Here is a 19,515-nt window from a genome sequence, read left to right as displayed (position 1 = left end):
CCATAATGTTCCCCACACCAAGCTTGCATCAATTTAAGGGGCTTAAAAACTGGGTGAAAGTTACTAGTGAATTCCTCACTTCCATAGTGGTGAAACCCAGTTTAAGCATGGCGCTCTTCATTACATTGACTTTATAAATGAGGTGAACCGGGTTATATGTTATTTTAATGCCTTCTTTTGTGTGTGTTTTAATGTATGGTTGCTACTTTGCTACTCTCCTCCCTTTGGGTTGCAAGCATTCTGGAGTTGCTAATGTGATTATGCATACCTGACTGTGTGTTATCATTGCAAATATTGTTGTCTTTAGTTTTCTGAAAGTAAACTTAATTAAGATTGTGGTTGAGTAAAATTTAGATTGCAGTTAAGTGGTAAGCTGTTTTAAGATCTTTACCTCATGAATAATTTTGACCCCTCTATTGGTGGTTATTATAATCAATTATTAGTTAATGAAAAGTTGCTTAAATTATGTATGAATTTATATTTGAACAATGTATTTTAAAGTATTTGAACTATGCATGAATTTGTATTTGAACCGTACATTTTAAGGTGCTTGATTTTTTTATGAAAAAGAATTTTCTTACAATTTTACAATCCATTTTTACGATCCAAGTTTATTTTTTATTTTCCGTGCCATGTCAAAAATGTGTTTTTGATAACCTTGGTAATAAGGCATGAAGCAGAGCAATTAGGTATCAATCAAAGTAATTGATGTTATAAACCAGAGTAATTAGGTTTAAAATATATTAATCAAGGTTTTAAGTAGAATTGAAGCAAGTAGGTATCAAGTGAAGAAATTGATGTTATAAATTACATCAATTAGGTTTATATTAAATCAAATTATGATTTTAAGTAGAATTGTAGGACTACTAGGGATAATACAAGATATTTATCCAATTAAAACAATTAGGTATCAATCCAAGCAATTATTGATATAAATTTCATTAATTAGGTTTAAATTAGATCAATTATGCTTTTATGTTGAATTTGATGACTAATCAGGATATCTAAGGAACTTTATCCAATTGAAGCAATTAATGCATATGAATGCACTAGAAAACAAGTGGTACATGTATAGAAAGTAATAAAATTTTAGATTTGTTCAAGATTTCAGAGTTGACTAGTCCTCCAATATGTGTCAATGCATCCGTTAGAGAAAACCATTACTAGCTTGATTTAAAATTTATTGCATCAAAGGTTTCTATAATTGTGATAGTTAAATAAGATTAAACATTGTTGTCATCCAAACAATAATAAGTATGCAATATGGCAATATCTTATATTATAAGGTTCTCAAACACCTTTTTAATTCATAAGAAGAGTCATTTAAAATTCTACATAGAATTCCAATATAGTTGTTTAGTGGGATCATAATGGATATTTTGATGATCTTATAATAATATTTGAAGCTTTAATTGAAGGTTAAAGGTATTGTAGGCAACTGATAAATGTTGATGATATCTACCTATACAAAATCTTATCAGAAAGTTGTTGATTGTAGTTAGTTTTGAAGTGAATAATGGGATATTTCCTTTAGATTTTGTTCTAGTTGAAGAAAAAACCAGTTACAACTAGATATGGTTCTTAGATTATATTAAACAATACATTAAATGTGGTCATACTAGTATATGTATTAGTTTTGAAGTTGTTAAAAGTTGTTGATTGTAGTTAGTTTTGAAGTCATACTAGTATATTATTAGATGAATCTATGTTAATAAAAAAATGGTCCGAGCTAGTTGGATTTCAACGATATTATTTAGATCATTTTGTTAGCAATTCCAACATCAGTTTCAAAGATTTGACTTTGAAAATCATTTTGGGTATGATTTATTATGAAACATCAAAGTGGAATTTGATGCATGGTATGGTCAAATAATTGAGAAGAACCCATGAATTTTAAATTGTCTATAATGCGAACTAAAGAAAAAATACACATTTTCATATAACGAGGGCCATTGTTATGGCAATATGACAATAAATATATCAAAAAAAAATTAATAACATCTTAAAATATGGACGAGCATTTCTTGTTACCACTCTAGTCTAATTAACCTTTTATAGGTCAGATAAGAATTGTGTCCATCAAGTAGCCCATGCACAAGATTTCATTTCCTTTCATTTATTATAGCCTCCGCAAATACTTTGTGAAACAATAACAAATTCAAATAAATTGAGAAACCATTTAGAAAAAGAAAAAATCAACACTAAAATGAGATATTTTCACACCACTTAAACCTAGTGTTTGATAATAGATTCAACAAACTGTTGAAATACAGGAAGGATGAAAAATGTTGCATCCATCATGTTTACATCTTATTGCATATTTCACAACATATCGTATTGACCGTGCCTAATTTATAACATCAACAATTTTGAAATGTACTAAAACTCATATACTCTTGTATTCCATCCCTTAGCCAATGAACTATTATGGATTGAATATACTAGACTTAAAACCCTCATCATGAAGAACTAGTCTTGGTTAAAGGAGATATACTAGATTACATGATAAGACATATGCAACAGAGGGGCATAACTAAAATAAATGTAGCATATGCGATAAGCGAAGGTATAATAGAAAAACTTGTCAAGTTAAAAAATATATTATATTAGAATTTATTATTTAAATATTAGCAACTAATTAAGAGAAATTTACATCTTACAAATTCGCATTAAGATGATGTCATAAATAAAATGTGGTACTTCAAGTTCACAATAAGTCCACCAAAATGATAGATGCCATACTTGACATGCTGATGAGAGCAATTTTATAGTTGGTCTTATTTATAGGTTCGTTTCACATTTTTAGGATTGTTATAGATCAAAGGACATATGGATAAGATATATAAGTATTTTTTTATTATTATATTCAATCGTGTTCACAATATCATAATCATACTAACATTTATATTACTTAATTGATTTTTATGTTGAAGATAAGATCTACTATCAACACCATAAAATGATAGAATAGTGTAATGACAATTTTGTCCCTCCACAAAAAAAAACTTAATATTATCTATCAAGGCTATTAAATTATTTTCACTAGATCTATTTTTCATTATCAAATTGATTGAGAATAAATAAGTTTCTTTTCTCATTTCAATTACATAGTGAAACGACTAAAACATCATTAGAAGCAAAAATAAAACTAGACTCAATGAACATTTCTGTATTTGCATAATATTTTTTTTGTTATTATAATTTTAAGTGAGGAGAAATTTGATATTTGACTAAATATAAAAAATAATAAACAATAAAAAAGCATAGTGAACATACCAAAATACCCTTAAAAGAAAAAAAAATCTAAAATTAGAGCCAGGAGCTTTTTCATATTTTTACAATTTTTTTTTTTGTTATTATTAAGTCAGCTCATGGAAAACTTGGTGTTTGACTAAATAAATATATATAAAAAGAATAGGTGCATCTATGGTACCAAGAGGCACCCGCGCTTTTCGGGCGGCTTGTGTGATTCCTTTCGACATCTAAAAATGACATTGTATCATGTTGTTGAAAGTGTCACTTTATCATTTTTCTTGTGGAGTAGTGCATGTTGGCGTTGGTGGTCCGGTTTGTTTTCAATGGGCCTTTGTTTTCTCTCTCATCCCCAAAAACTTATAGCTAGACCCTCTGTATTATTGGTATTTTAATTTTAGTTCTTAATTTTTAGATTTTTAATTTTTTTTGGCCCTTATGTTGAAGTTTTTTTTTTTCATCATTCAATCTAAACTAATAGTATTATTTTTTTCAATTTGATCCTCATTATTTTGTTTTTTATTTTTATGTCTTGGCCCTTTTGAAAAGGTTATTATTCTTTTCAATTTCACATTTCAATCATAATTTTGTTTGTAATTTTTATGTTAGTTTTGATCCTAATTCTTTTAATTTGTTTTATCCTTTTCCTAAATTGATTTTTCTTTTCAATTTCAATCAAATATAAAATTTATTTGGTTTTAAAATTTTGATTCTCATTCTTTTAATTATTATTTTTTAAAATCTTTTTTTATAATTAAAATTATTTCCTCCCATTTTATCCTTCAATATTTGATTGATTGAGAATTGAACTTTATGGTTTTTCAATTATAGTGCTTTGGTTTGAAAAATCAACACCTTTTTTTTAAAAAAAAAAATTCTCTTTATTCTTTTACCGAGTTATTCCAATCTCATGATTTGGATCACGAGTTTGAATTAATATCATATGCTGGCTAAGCCCTAATTACCGAGGTTATAGATTTGTCATGCTAACTCAGATTAACCAGGACAAATTGATCCATCTACCTTTCAGATTATTGTTTTATAGGTTTCTTTCTTTTTAAAAACATGCTTGCGGTAGTTTGACATTATTTTCTACTAAAAACAATAATTTGACCCCATAGCAAAGTGCAAGCACTGAGTCTAGTTTTAAACTAAAAAGTCAATTAGAAAATTTATTCTTATTCTTCTAATATTCCTATTCTTCTAATAAATCCAACTTACATTTTATTTTTTTATGAGAATTTATACTTATGAATATAATCAAGTACTAACGACTAGCATTAAAAAGAACAACAATAATATTGCCTTTTTGCTCAAGTAAAGTTTGAGCAATGAATTGCATAGGTTAACTCATCTTAATTTAAAATAACATTGTTTTGAGTTTTTTTTTTAAGAAACATTAACTTGAGTTTTATTTGGGTCAATTGAATCATGGGTTAATTCATTGGATCAATTGAGTCACACCAAGTCAATTTTTATCCAATTTCATTTGAAACTTTGCTTGGATTAAAATCATGTTTGTTTTTGCGTTTGTAATTGTGTTTGGCTTGAAAATGCATCAAATTGATCCTTTTGTTTAGTATTTTCCAATGATTTTGATGTACTGATATCAAAAATAAAAATAAAATAAAACTTTATTTTGATGTATTTTAAAGCAAAAAACACTTTAAAAAAAATATCATGCATAATAATATTAAACATACATTAAGTCTAGATTAATAAATTACTAGATTGACCTATCAAGCTAGAAGTTAGAAGTTGGACAAAGTTTTAAAAGGAATTTTTTAAAAAAATAAGCAAAATAAATTAAATATTTTGGCAGAATAATATTTTTTGAAACGTGATATTTGTTAAATATTGTTATTCCTAAGCATGACAACTATGGAATCGATTGTTGGATACTAGACCAGAATAATGTCGCAAAAAAACCATAATTTTTTAATCAATTGTTGGATCGCATTCAATTTTTTATAGAAATTTTTGGAGACCGTTTTCCTAGAAGTAACCATGAAATCATTACTTCGACCTTTCAATTTTTAGATTTTAAAAGTCTTGTCCTAAAACAAAACTTTTGATAATTTTGTGATTTTCATTATGAACCGATTGACTAATTTTACAAACCAGTTGATCAATTAATCATGAGTTTAGATAATGTCATGGCTCCTAACTGTGACATCCAAAAATATATTATTTCATAAAAACTTTTTGCTTCCTATTTATTTACATTTTACATGCTAATTCCCCAACTTATCTGTTTAATAACACATGAAGGCAATTCTTGTTTTTGCAGTTAGATATGATGCTTTTTAAAAATCTTTGATTTTTTAAATTTAAATTATTTATTTTTTTATGTTGTTAGTTGGTTTTGATAGGTAGATATAAAAAAAAAAATATTTTAATTTATTTTAAAAAACCTTTATTTCAAAGACGCTGGAAGAGAAAGAGATGGCAGCGGCAGTGTACGAAAGAGAGAGAATATGCTTGGGTGGGATGGGTCCGAATCACAATTAACAAACAGTGTGACTAGACACAACAAGCGGGCGGATAAAGAGAGGGAGTCAGATCTCTGCAACGTCGTCGTACAGATGATGAGAGCCTCCGTGGTCAATCTTGACCTCTCCGTCTCCTTTTCCAACACTGACAGGCTAACATCACCATCCTCCCCTCCTACTTGCTTTCTTATCGTTTTATTCACCTACCTTTAATTCTAATATAATCTTCAGAATTTAGATGGTATTTAACTCTTATAAAATTTATTTATTTATTTATTTTTATCTCAAATAATATCCTCCGACCATCTATTTAATTGATCAAATAAAAAAAATAAACCATCCACTTAATTTTGGGTTTAAAGTTCTTGACTTGGTCACCATTTACTTGACATTTATGCCCTTCGATGAATGAACTGTTAAATTGATGTTTTCATAATTTAGCTAATTATTCCATGATCACGATAGTTACAAACAATTAAATATAATTTCAATAAATAAATTACCTAAAAGAAAAAAAAAATTAGCTGTAAAAAACCATCTTTGTGTGATTAACAAACTAATAAGCAGTTATATTTGTAGTATTATCTTATTATTACATAAACTTGAAGGGACTTTAATTATAATATCTTGAAGTAACTTTATGAACAATATGGGGACAAACCATACGGGCCCTATACTTTTGACATTTTCCTATCCTGGCCACTTTACATTTATTTTAATTTATATGATCTTCTCCGCTAAAAAAATCCTTCTAATATGGTCCTTTGTCAAGTTTCCATCCAATTTTAAAATTATTCCTTGCCGTGTGATCTGATGTGTTAGATAAAGTAGACTTTTGACAAAAAATACATTGACCAAAACTAATTCAATTTGTTATGTTTTAAGATAATTAAAAGAATCATTAATAGTTTATAATAAAATCTTAAAAATTATCAAAAGAAAAGGGAAATTTTCCTTTTTCCTCTGTATTTGCGTAAAAAAACATGAAAAAGAAACTACGCTTAGAATCAATCCAGCAATGAAAAGGAAATGCTAGAAATCATTGATCGTAAATTCGTAGTTATTACCCCCAATTCCCTCGTTTCATAGTTATTACCAAATTCAACAAATCTATTCAATAAAAAGAATGCAAGAAATCATAAATTGAAAATCTTCAGATATGCAAGGTTTATGTGGTTGAATAATAAGTTTATTGTTTAGTTTTTGCAATATGATTTATTTTTCTTAACCGAAAAGAGTGATAGCCTAACGTGGAAAGTCAAATACTTGTAAAAGATTTTTTTTATATAAATATTGGGACTCTCAAAAGTTTAAGTGATCATCTTTATAGAGAAAGTGTGTGTGCAATGATATTTTAAGAAGAAAGCCTCTGCAAAAATATATATGAAAAGAATGAAGAAATTGTGAACCTTTTATCTGAAAAATTCATGGAATACTTATAGCCTATAAATCTTATTTTTTTATGAAAAAATTGAAGAGTTGTTCCACTTTTAAAAAATAATTTTATTCTTTTATGGATGATTCATAGAATACGAAGCTCGGGTCATATAATTAAGCCTATTTGGCGCCCAAAATAGGCCAAGACACATTGACTGGGCTCATGGATGCTAGACTTGAACGTGGCTTCTAAGCCCATAGATAGCTAGGCCGAGGCAGGTTGCCTGGGCCTAAAGTTTCTTGTTTGTATGATAAAAAGGTGATTTTAAAAACTTTCTTGGTATTATTCTAATGCACTATACATGTGATTTTAGCATAAAAGGTCTTATAGCATCTATTATACCCTCTACCAATATTATTGCGATCTTCAAAAATGTTTTGGTTGGCTTTTAGACCTAGAACAAATTACGCACCTTCATATCCTATATACTAAAAAGGCCATGTTCCTTATGAGAGGGTAAGTTGATTTTTTCTTGTTTAACCATTTAATAATCAATAAAGCAAGACTAGGTTATATTGGAATCGACTTTTTCATGCATTGAGGTGTACATAGTCATCATGCAAAGGAAGTCCGGGATATATTGGGATCGACTTCTTCTTGTATTGAGGTTTACATGGTCATCATACAAATAAAGTCTTTCTCTTTCGATATTCAATGTAGAATGGTGATCTTCTTCTTCTTATTGCTTTTCTTTTCTTCATAAAATAGGTCAATACATCGTTGTAATTACTTCATTAGTCAATCGGGCCAATGATATATATAAGACTAAGGCTATGTTTGTCTAAGCTTTTTATATATATATATATATTGGATAAACGTTGCTAAACCAAGACAAATGCATCTATGTAACAATTCTTTTTTTATAAGGAGTGACACATAACGTTGTCATGTGTAGCTTCTACGACACAATTAATATTCTTGTAAGTTTGTATACAAACAAAGATAAAAATATAAAGTCTGAGAGCTATAACTCAATTAATCAGATTCTAAATTTGCTTCTTAGAAATCATAAGTTCGAGTTTTATAAATTTCAGGATCATTGAAAATTTATATTATTGTTAATTTTAGGATCCATAAAATTAGTCGAGTTATATGCAAACTAGTTCGGATATCAATATTAATAAAAAATAAAATATGAAACACAAGAGGATCAGATCAGCATACAGCAGCTTTTTAGATGGGAAGAAATTGGTCTAATAGGCAGTCATCTCCACTAAATGTTATGGTGCATGCGTTTCCTGAGACAAACCAATACGCAGACTTGCTTGTTAAGGGGGAAAAGTACTTCTTCATGCTTGCTTGCACACAAGTTTTGTTTTTCCAATTAATAACGATAATTGTTGCTTGTGTTGTTTTTCTTACCTGTAATAATTCACACTTTACAGTCACCATTATGTTTTTTTTATTATTATTATTTATACACTTTGATTTAGATCACTGCAGATTATTATGTCAATTTATGTTAATTATTTTTTAATAATAAATAATACTTTTTTATTTTTAAAAAAAATAATAGAGTTATTCAAGCAGTTCATACTTGAATTTGACTTAGTCAACTTAAATAATAGATCAACCCATTAAATTATATATATATATATATATATATATATATATATATATATATATATATATATAATTTACAACAACAACCACTGGCTCTTGAAATTGTCCTCCCAGTTAAGATTGTACGACTGCGCAAAATGGACTCGGTCTATATACAGGGATGATGCATTTTAGCCATCGAAAATCAAATAGAAAACATTATTATTATTATTATTATTATTATTATTGATTGGACAGTAAAGAAATTCCCATTCCAATTTGTACATCAATTAAGATTAAACTATGCATTCTTTATATTGACTAGTATTGTAAGAGAAATTTAAAAGATTTTCCTGAATACTGACCCTAAAATCTCTAAATATAAATTTAGCGTTTATTAATATATAAATTGATCTGAAGATATTTATTGAAAGAAATAAATATGGACCGTAAGATGGACCCTTTGGTAACCAATAATAGAGGTAGGTTATAAAATTAGTACTTTTTACTCATCTAAGCGAGGAATTAATATGCTGACCCGTTCAGGTGCTCAAAAAAGGTTACACCATTAATACAAAACTGCCCTAAGCTTCAAGGTTTTTTTTATCTAAAATTGTAAAACCTAACTCAAGATGGACATAAAAAAAAACTCGTTTTATTTATAGTTTTAACATCCAATGGTAGAGTCGACCTAGTATAAAGCCAGGAAGAATCGACCTCCAAATTTTTTTAATAAAAAATCAAAAGATGTTATTTTAATTAATTTTTTTTTAAAAAAATTAATGAGTTATAAGAAAATCTATAAAAATCTGTTTGGAAGTATGGATAATGTTGTTTTTAAAGTTCTTTTCATTTAAAAATGTATCAAAATAATATTTTTTATTATTTTTTTTTAAATAATATTTTATATTAATACGTTAAAATGTTTTAAAAACACTCAAAAAAATATTAATGTGAAGTAAAGAAAAAAATAAAAAAAAATTAATTCTTTTTGACAATACTTTTAAAATATAAAAATTTTAAAAATAAATAAGAAGTTAAGTCTAAAAAATTACAAACAGGTGCTCGACATTTGAATTTGGGAATAGAATTAATTTTATTACCTCTAATTGTGACACCGATTTCCATTAAAGTTAACACCCATCAATCAAATTTTATCAATAGTCATACTTAATAAAATCTTAACCAGTCATTTTTCCACACTTGAGCTCATAATTTTGACGTTGGAATTGGAGAGAGAGACCCATCTTGTTTCGAACTCAAAATATCAAAGATTTAACGTCTATTTAACATGAATTTTGACTTTAATTTATAATTTAAAAATTATTTTTATAAATATCTTGTGATAAAAATAAGTTAAAATTGTTAGGGTATGAATAAAAAGTTATCTCTTAAAATAAAAAAAATGTTGATTTGATATGCATGTTTTGTGTTTTGTAGAAACAACATCATCAAAATAAAATATGAATAACAATTCTAAAAACAATTTAAAGTGTTTCAATAAAAATGAATTTAATAAATTTAGAAATATATTTGATAAAAACCAACTTATTTTTTTTTAAAAATTAAATATGGTATAAATCATAACTTATAAATTAAAAGTTAAAAATCTTAACTTTTGATCAAAATTTATAACATAAAGAAAAACATTTTCTATAGAAAATACTTGTAACTATTTTTAATTAAAAAGGAGTAATTTAAATCAATTTATAAAATCCATAAAAAAATATAACTTTAATTGTCTATTTTAAAAGTATAGTAAATTCAAGATGGACCACTCCCATCAAAATCAATAAAAAAATAACTATTTAGTAGATGATTTAGTAATAAAAACTTGAATCAGGTTTGTTTTTCTATGATTTTAAGTTTGAATTTTGTGGTTATTAATATAATAGTTATTAGATGTTTATATGATTATTAACTTTAAAACTTATAAAATTAGTTGAAAAATATGCAAATTGATATGGATATTCAAATTAATAAAAAACATCAGGACTTTAGCATCACTTCTTTTATTTATTTTGTTTAAAAATTATTACTATTGATAATACAATATAATATAATATAAAAAACAAAGCATGATCCTTAAAATTTAAAAACAAAAACAAAAACAAAACAGCGGTTAGACCCCTCAACTAATAAAAGAGAAGAGAAGACACCAAACCTCAAAAATGGTTGGCCATATACAGAAATAGAAGAAGAAGACAGAACAACGACGACTCAGCAACCACTGATCTCTCTCTGTCTTCCTCCTGCGCTCTTTCTCGTGATCCACTTCCTCACTTTTTCCTAAGAATTTAAATGGGTCCGTCCCCATCTATCTCTCCTTCCATTCTAAAGCCTTGCCAAATTACTATTTTAGTCACTCCTCCTCTCACCCTCTCCTTTTGACCCCTTCCATCTCCCTCATTTCCTTAAAAACTTGTGTTTTTCTTCTTCTTCTTTTTTTTTTGTTTTTTGGATTCGGAATAATGAAGTGTTTTCATTTCTCGAACGGGGAAAGAAGGGAAGATGAAGACGCCCCGGTTTCGAAGGTATCCAGAGTATCCTGGGCCAGGTCCTTGAGCGTGGCGTCCAGCAGTCTTGATACAAGGCGGTCCGAGCTTGACTCAGACAGCTACTGCTACTCCTCTAGGGACTTGTCTGACTCGGTTGGGCTCTTCGAGTTACTGAGTCAGAGAAGAGCTAATGATTTGCGAGTCTTCGGTTTCTCCGAACTCAAATCTGCTACTAGGGGGTTCAGTAGAGGTTTGCTTATTGGGGAGGGAGGCTTTGGCTGCGTTTATAGAGGCGTCGTTAAAGTTCCAGCTGATCATGAATCAGGTTCCAAGATGGATGTTGCTATAAAACAGTTGAATCGTCACGGTTTCCAGGCATGCCTTCCTTGTTATAATTGAGTAATTAACAGTGTTTAATTTAGAGCTTCTAATAGTTCAATAAAAATGGGGTTTCTTTTTGCTAAATGATTAATGAAATTTGTGTGTTTTGGATAATTTTCTTCTAGTATTACAGGGGCATAGGGAATGGATTAATGAAGTGAATTTCTTGGGTGTGGTTAAGCATCCAAATCTTGTTAAATTAGTGGGGTATTGTGCTGAAGATGATGAAAGAGGGATTCAAAGGCTTTTGGTTTATGAGCTTATGCATAATAAAAGCTTAGAAGACCATTTATTAGCGAGGGTATTACCCATAACTCTTCCGTGGATGACAAGATTAAAAATTGCCCAAGATGCAGCTCGCGGGTTGGCTTACCTTCATGAAGAAATGGACTTTCAGGTATTATATATATAATGTTGTGTTGCTTTGGTTATAGAATCTTAGACCTTTCAAAGCCTTTTTCTTTTTCTTTTTTCTCTGTTTGCCATGCTCAAATTGCTGTCTATCCGTGAATTGAGTTTTTTTTGTTTTCACCTGTTGGTGTTTTTAGAAATTTACAATAGTGGGAATTCATGCTTTCTATAGATTTTCGTTATTTATGAAGTTTGGATGTGATACTTGCTAATTGACAATTCTAGAAATTTTCCCTCGAGTTCTGGCAAGTGTCTGCTGTGGTTTGTAATGTATTGCATTGTTTTCTCAGCTGTTTGTGTGCTTATGGTTTGCCATGCATTGGAACAGCTAATATTCCGAGATTTTAAAGCGTCTAATGTTCTACTAGACGAGGACTTCAATGCAAAGCTCTCGGACTTCGGACTAGCTAGACAGGGACCTCCTGAAGGACTCGGTCATGTTTCAACATCAGTAAGTAGTTCCTTCCTCTTCCCTGTTATCTTTTTGTAAAAAAGAAAAGAAAAAGAAAAAAACCTTGTTGAGTATTTAAGATGAATCAGTTCAAACAAGAAAGATAAATAAATAAGAGATTTTCAGATAGAAAGACATTGATTTTATGTAGATTTTGTTGATGAAACTTGATGATATGAGAATAATATCAAGAGCATCCCGGTCTTTCACTCTCTTTTCATGCCTGTTCTTGTTTGAAAGGTTTTGATCAAACATGGAGAAATACATTTGTAAATAGAAATATGCACAAGTCCCAGTGAGACAAACCATTGTACCTAGTTAATATCATACAAGTGGAAATTTTGTAATGTTGTTGGTGGTTATATCTTCAAGCAGATTTATACCTGCTCAAGTGCCATTGATACACTAGTTTATAGAATTTGAGTTGACCTCTACAAAAGCAGCGTGCCTCTTCTTCTTTTTTAACTAATCCTATAATTTTACTGTTAAGCAGAACTAATTACTCTCTAATTATGCATTATAATTACATTGTTAAAGGTTGTGGGCACAGTGGGTTATGCAGCCCCAGAGTATGTTCAGACTGGCAGGCTTACTGCTAAGAGTGATGTATGGAGCTTTGGGGTGGTTATGTATGAGCTTATAACAGGAAGGCGAGCAGTTGAGAGAAACCTACCTCGGGGTGAGCAAAAGCTCTTGGAATGGGTAAAACCATTTGTATCTGATTCAAAGAAGTTCCACCTTATTGTAGATCCCCGACTGGAAGGACAGTGTTGCATCAAATCAGCTCAGAAACTAGCAGCCTTGGCAAACAGATGTCTAGCAAAGCAGCCCAAGTCCCGCCCTAAAATGAGTGAGGCGGTAGAGATATTGGGAAACATAATCAGTGAGACTTCATCTCAAGATGAAGGGATCCCTGAACCTGTCTCTGAAATTGAAGAGGTTAAGGAAGAGGCCACTGGGGAGACAGGGGCCGGGTCTACCAAACCGGGAAACAGTTACCGGAAAAAAGTTTTCGACATCAGAGAAATGGTCAACTTGAGAAATAGAACCACTGGGAAATTAGATTGGAGAAACTGGACGCCACGATTGGTTAGAACTTAGAACTTCGGGATAAGATTTCGGTTTCTACCAGTAAATAGAAATGCACATCCTAGCTCCCTAGGAGAATATGGCAAATGAATGGGGGGTAAATAATAATGTGAATATTCACATGCAATCCAAACAATAGGAAGGGCAATGATCATCTTTTTATTTTTGCAAGATGGCTGTAAATATAGTTTTGTCGTGCCTTCAAAGCTGCGTGACATGCATGTGATATTGCAAGGCACAAATTCACATCTCCTCTGAAAGCTGTAGTTTTTCCCAAAGATGGACGGTGATATCTGATGCAATATGAGGTTTCTATTTTGAGTATTTTCCATTTCCTTGGCTTTCCTTGTCTTCGCGTGTGAGAACTGATCTGGGATCCTCTGGCAGAGCTACTCTTGCGTATTTTCTAGAGAAGCTCTAAATGTGACTGCACTCTGTTAAATACTATCTGGCTGAGTGGCCGGTTTCATTCCTCCCGCACCATCAAGCCCGCTTCTCCCCAGTCCCCAACCTGGTCCGCTACCATGTATAAAAAAACTTTTTCAAAATTGCAGATCATTGTTGCTTGTCTCTTCATTGTCGCGTCATGCATGACATTTTCATTTTATCTCCCCTGATAAGCACACATTTATATTATTTCCCGATAACTTGATCAAATGCTATAGCTTGAACCCACTCCCAACTACATTAGACAACTCCCTGATCTGGTGAGCATGTCTGGTCTGATCGTAGGAATTGACAAAAGACATGCAGCATGGTTTCCTCCATGAGCACATATAGCTGCCAATCATTTAGCTTGGTGTTTACTAGAGAAATAAATACTTAAACGTCAGATTTTCCGCTTCAGGAATGGGCAATTGCACAGTAGCACAGGTAACCTGGAAGGGGGACACAGAGCTACATTGATCTCACAGCATTTTGCGTAATATCGGGCGCAATCTAGCCATCCGTTGGTGCGCTTTGTTAGGGTGTCAAGAACATGGGTCCCGTGATCACATTAAAACAGATTTTCCACAACCTTAAGACTCAGTGCTGCTCATGCACCATCTGATATTGCCATGTTGGACTAACTGTTGCACAGCTCAAAAATCTAAAGCTTCATGGACTTTAACCACATAACAATAGTATCCACGTGTGCCCCCTCGTTTTTTCCCCCAACTTTCCCAGTGAAGTCTAAGGTGTGGTTGACAACTCGACATTATTATCTTCGACTTTCCATTCTCTCCTTTTTTCTTCACTTCTCCAAAGTATATTCTATAATGCTTGCCAAAATTCAGTTTTTTTTCCAAATTTTAGCCATACTTTGCACAGCTTGAGTGCATTAACTATGTGATTTGGTTATATGGCTACCGAATTCGATAATAATGTTATTATATGATCCGAGTGCTATATTACAGAATTAAATAATACGATTGAGTTTATTTTTCGCAGAACCAAGGGAAAATCTCGCACTGAATTCTGCAAAAAGCCGGAAAAAAAAGCAACGCTTTCCCTTTTCTGTAAAGGCATTGTACAAGTCACGAGAAATACAACGGTGCATTCATAGCTTTTGTACTGGCACATAATCACAGCTTTGATGAAGTGATCCACCGAACATTAAACATATCTTAGCTTCTCTGTTTTCTTTAAAAAAAAAAATACAAACGACCGACTGCAACACATCTAAAGGTATTGTTGACAGATCCATATGGAAAGGGGAAAAAGGAATACTAACATTAAATACATCAAGTACAACAAGCCAGGCTGGGATAAGGAAACGGGAGCTAACTATATATGGTCCCAAAGCTCTCGCCTCTCTCTGATTCTCAACTCCGAAGCCATTTCCAAGTGCTGCAATCTAAAAGACAAGCATCATCGAAAGCACTCCTCTTTCCAGGGCCGACCTGGAAATTTGTCAGCGGGACTTTGAATACATTAGCCAAAACAAGAAACTATACAATCAGTGGATGAATATACGTGAACTGGTGCCAAGGTCCCCACTCCCCATGTGAGTTGCAAAACTGCCAGCACTGTATTAAGAAATGAAAAGATGCAGCTGTAGTCAAGTTCCATGATTCTATTTCACGCATAAAGCGGGGATGCAGAGGGCCGAGGATATGCAGCAGTACTCCCTCCACCAGTTGCATCATTGGCACTTCGTCTACGTATTCGGGGCTTGTTGCCCACATGGCCAATGGCAGTACCAGTTTCTTTGGAATCCTGGAGCTGCTCCAATGCTGTCACAACCTCATCCATAGTTGGTCGAATCTTGGTTTCTATGGATAGGCAACGAAGCGCAAGGGTAGAGACCTTATAGGCAACATCCATTGAATACTGACCTTCAAGACGATTATCTAGGATGCGAAAGATCTTGCGTTTGTTTGCTAGATAGGGTTTAGCCCATTCGACAAGATTGTGCTCTCCAGATGGGCGATTTTTATCAACTGCTCTCCTGCCAGATAACATTTCTAGCAAAACAACTCCAAAGCTATAGACATCACTCTTGGAAGTTAGATGCCCTAGTTAGGAAAGAACAGTGGCCATCAGAAATGAGTAAAAAACAATGGCCTAAAATGACAGAAAAGTATTAGACAGGACAATTATAATTAAGCTCTGGGAAAATGCATCTGAATTTGATTAATACCTGTAGCTAGATATTCTGGAGCAGCATAACCGTAGGTCCCCATAACCCTGGTAGATACATGACTCTTGTCACCAGTCGGCCCATCTTTGGCCAGCCCAAAATCAGAAAGTTTTGCATTGTATTTCTGAAATAATAATGCAAAAGAAATTCTTAGAAGCACTGATAGAACGTGAAAAGATTTTCTGAAATCGTCAAATAAAACCATATCATGGAGTATGAAAATCTGCTTCACCCATCACCCATACCGAATCAAGCAGAATGTTAGAAGTCTTGAAGTCCCTATATATTACTTTCGTTTCAGCACTATGAAGAAATGCAAGCCCCTTTGCAGCACCGAGAGCGACCTTCATTCGGAGGTTCCAAGAAAGTGGTTGGAAATAAGAACCTCCTGGGACAGCAACAGTTTAAAGGTGTAAATTTCAAATTATTGGTAACATGCATTTTGGCTTAAAAATTTCAAGAGATAAAACAAGAATAACTCACTTCTAAATAAATGATTTTCCAAACTGCCTCGAGGCATAAATTCATACACCAAGAGTCGGTGTTCATCCTCTAAGCAATAGCCAATCAGCTTCACAAGGTGAGGATTATAGAGCTGCCCCAGATAATTTACTTCCGCCTACAGTAAAAGCACGGGATAAGTGAGCCTCTAAACCCGAAACTAGAATAAACTTGGCTTAATTATGTGCCCTAAATAGGAAAGAAAGTCAGCAATAGGAAATAACTAGCTGAAATTTGGAGTTACCAGCATAATGGATTTTATTGATATCCAACTCTACAGTCATAATTTTAATTGTTTCTGACTCCAGAAAATATCTCCGCTTAATACGGAAGTGAAAGGAAGGAGAAAATGAACTCACCAGCCATTCCTTGTGACCTTGGAAACCATCTTGGTTAAGCCTTTTCACAGCAATAACCATTCCAGTTCCAGGCTTGGCAGCAGCAAATGTTTGCTCATCAATCCATCCCTTGAAAACTGAACCAAAACCACCTTCTCCTAGGACACTATCAGGACGGAAATTCCTGGTGGCCATCTTGAGATCAGAAAAACTGAAGCTCTTCAGATTAGAGGATTGCAAGATCTCACCCTCACTCCGAGGAGTGGGTGGCACTGAAAGAGATGAGACCTTGCTACTCGTACTGCTCAGATCAGTCCCATCTGTGCTAACATTCTTTGAACTCAACCCTGCGTCTCAAGTAAAAATATAAACTCTACATAAATTGATTGCCGCCACCATATCACTAAGCAATTTCCAGTGCTACTTTTAGTAAAACAACAAGTGACATTACTTATGTAAGATAAAGCCTTGATTGAGCTGATCATTTTGCCTATACTGAAGCGAACCTGAAAAGCCTTTAAGATTCGATCTCCATTTATTTTCATGTTACTTGCCAGCAACCCAAAAAGACCCCATTGACTAATCGGGAACATAAAACTTGTCCAATTTCACAGAATTAAAGTTCTCAACAAAACTATACCAACCCAAAAATAGTGAAAACCTAGTTATCCAAAAAAATAAAAAATCAACTCCACTTCCAAGCGAACATACCACATTTGGATTCAAAACCCACACTTCATTTTAGCTCAAACCAACTCACCTTTCAGAAAATAATCAATTATATTCAGAACCTGATCAGGTAATGAATGGAAAACCAACAATAACCAAATCAGGTGGAAAAAAAAAGGGTGCACAAAAATATTCAGGGAAATCAAACTTAAAAAAGAAACAGCCATAACCACTGAAGCAAGGTACATATATGTTCGTGGGGTTCAATAGAAAAACAGTAAGAATTAGAGAGAATACCTGCGCTGCATGGGCTCTCAGCTTTAATTTGGGCACTCAAGCAAATCCCCATCAAAATTAAATCAAGAACCAAGCTAGCTACCCTTGTGAAACTTCTCTGCCTTCCTACAGATCAATCAAATCAAAGACTTGAGATTTAGAAACATTGAAAGGAACGATGTTTCAAAAGTACAGCAAAAGGAGTAGATCTAGGTGTGAAAACAAAACACACAAAAAATACTCCTTTTTTTCCAACAAAAGACCCTTTTTTTTGCGAAAAAGAAAGAAAAATCAGAGAAAGAAAGGCACCAATCAAAGAGCAACTTTTGTTTCTAAATAAGAAGCTAAACGCAAGCCCATAAACCAGAACATAGAGAGCAAAACAGCCCACCTCTTGTTCTCTCAACTCAACAACTTGTTTTAGTGGAGAAAAGAGGGAGAGGGAGAGGGAGAGGGAGAGGGTGAGTTGACCAGGTCGGAGCTAAGCTCTTTAGTGTTTGATTGGTAGGAGGCAATAAGAAAGGATAGATGAATACAGGGATATCATAAATGGCGGGCTGGTCCCGCTTTTAAGCACAACGTTATGTTAAGTTTGTGTTGCCATCTTCTTCACGCATTCATGGGGAAAAATTACAGGTTCGTTATATATAAAAGTTTTAAAAAATCAATAATACTGTAATTATATAATTATAGTAAGATATTTAAAATATTCCATTTCTATTCATTTAAATTCCTAACTATCAAAAAAAACTATAATAATATTTATATTAAAAAATTAAAAATAAAAATAAACTAGAAAAACTATGGTAAAAAAAACTAAAATAGTATAATAATACAGAATTTAAAAACATAAAATTAACTAGAAAATACTTTTTTTTCTAAAAATACTTACCAAAATACATTTTATTCTTCTTTTTTATTTATTTATTTCTCTAACTCCAGGAGTGCGATTCTCTTGAAGATCTGTTTGGAAGTGTAATAGCTATTATTTTTTAAAAATGTTTTTTTTGGAAATATATCAAAATAATATTTTTTATTTTTTAAAATTATTTTTAAGATTCGTATATTAAAATAATTTAAAAATATAAAAAATTATTAATTTAAAATAAAAAATATAAAAAAAATATTTTTTCTAAAAATATTTTTTAAAACAAAACAAAAACTTATAAGATAAGAAGAGGCTTTAAAGGGAGGCTGCTCCCTACCAATACCATTAAAGGAGCAACTCTCAGCCATCGGATTCTGTTTCTCTGACTGAATCCTACAGTCCACAGACAGCTAAGCTTGTGTTGCTTAGTGTAGCTGGCTTGGCTTGGCTTTGTATACATGCAGCGGCTTCGGAATTCAGCAGCAGCCGCTCACTGTATCAGTCAGCGGCACTTTCACTGGCTACTCGCCTCTTTCTTCCTTTGGATTTTTTATTTTATTTTATTAGTAATGGAATGGAACCGTACAATATCTAGTCAATATTTAACAAGTGCAGGATATCAGAGGAGATCATGGATTAATCAGCATATAATCAAGCCAACAATTAAAATTAATTCTCTGTTAAGT

At 31.9% G+C, this 19,515-nt stretch overlaps 2 protein-coding genes across 3 annotated transcripts; one reads left to right on the top strand and one right to left on the bottom strand.

Annotated features, from left to right (window-relative positions):
- Positions 1 to 10,860: 10,860 nt before the first annotated feature.
- On the top strand, positions 10,861 to 15,228 carry LOC118053718 (serine/threonine-protein kinase PCRK1). Its single transcript, XM_073411333.1, has 4 exons — positions 10,861 to 11,589; positions 11,729 to 12,000; positions 12,343 to 12,465; positions 13,003 to 15,228. The coding sequence occupies exons 1-4, from the start codon at positions 11,196 to 11,198 to the stop codon at positions 13,564 to 13,566; spliced, it is 1,353 nt and encodes a 450-aa protein (XP_073267434.1). The 5' UTR covers positions 10,861 to 11,195; the 3' UTR covers positions 13,567 to 15,228.
- Positions 15,070 to 18,565, bottom strand: LOC118053719 (probable serine/threonine-protein kinase PBL9). Of its 2 annotated transcripts, none has more exons than XM_035065052.2 (7): positions 18,271 to 18,565; positions 17,983 to 18,087; positions 17,038 to 17,363; positions 16,661 to 16,796; positions 16,423 to 16,565; positions 16,178 to 16,301; positions 15,070 to 16,052 (listed from the first exon to the last, which is right to left on the bottom strand). In XM_035065052.2, exons 2-7 carry the CDS (start codon positions 18,032 to 18,034, stop codon positions 15,616 to 15,618), a joined length of 1,218 nt encoding a protein of 405 aa, XP_034920943.1. In that variant the 5' UTR covers positions 18,035 to 18,087; positions 18,271 to 18,565; the 3' UTR covers positions 15,070 to 15,615. The 2 variants fall into 2 exon arrangements, with proteins under 2 accessions (XP_034920943.1, XP_034920942.1); XM_035065051.2 differs by having other exon boundaries at positions 18,353 to 18,565.
- Between the last annotated feature and the right edge of the window lie 950 nt (positions 18,566 to 19,515).

This window comes from Populus alba, chromosome 9 (assembly GCF_005239225.2).
Source record: "Populus alba chromosome 9, ASM523922v2, whole genome shotgun sequence".
Classification (NCBI taxonomy): Eukaryota; Viridiplantae; Streptophyta; class Magnoliopsida; order Malpighiales; family Salicaceae; genus Populus; species Populus alba.
Note: the sequence above shows the minus strand (reverse complement) of the source record. Positions and strands in the feature narration are given on the sequence as shown.

Bases quoted from the DNA above. Each gene is read 5' to 3' on its own strand.
- LOC118053718 (XM_073411333.1), top strand. From the start codon at position 11,196: ATGAAGTGTTTTCATTTCTCGAACGGGGAAAGAAGGGAAGATGAAGAC. The intron at 12,001-12,342 runs GTATTATATATA...GCATTGGAACAG, and splicing joins ATGAAGAAATGGACTTTCAG to CTAATATTCCGAGATTTTAA. The intron at 12,466-13,002 runs GTAAGTAGTTCC...ACATTGTTAAAG, and splicing joins TCGGTCATGTTTCAACATCA to GTTGTGGGCACAGTGGGTTA.
- LOC118053719 (XM_035065052.2), bottom strand. From the start codon at position 18,034: ATGGGGATTTGCTTGAGTGCCCAAATTAAAGCTGAGAGCCCATGCAGC. The intron at 17,364-17,982 runs GTATTCTCTCTA...CTTGAGACGCAG, and splicing joins TGAGAGCCCATGCAGCGCAG to GGTTGAGTTCAAAGAATGTT. The intron at 16,797-17,037 runs GTGAGTTCATTT...CTTTTACTGTAG, and splicing joins AAGGTCACAAGGAATGGCTG to GCGGAAGTAAATTATCTGGG.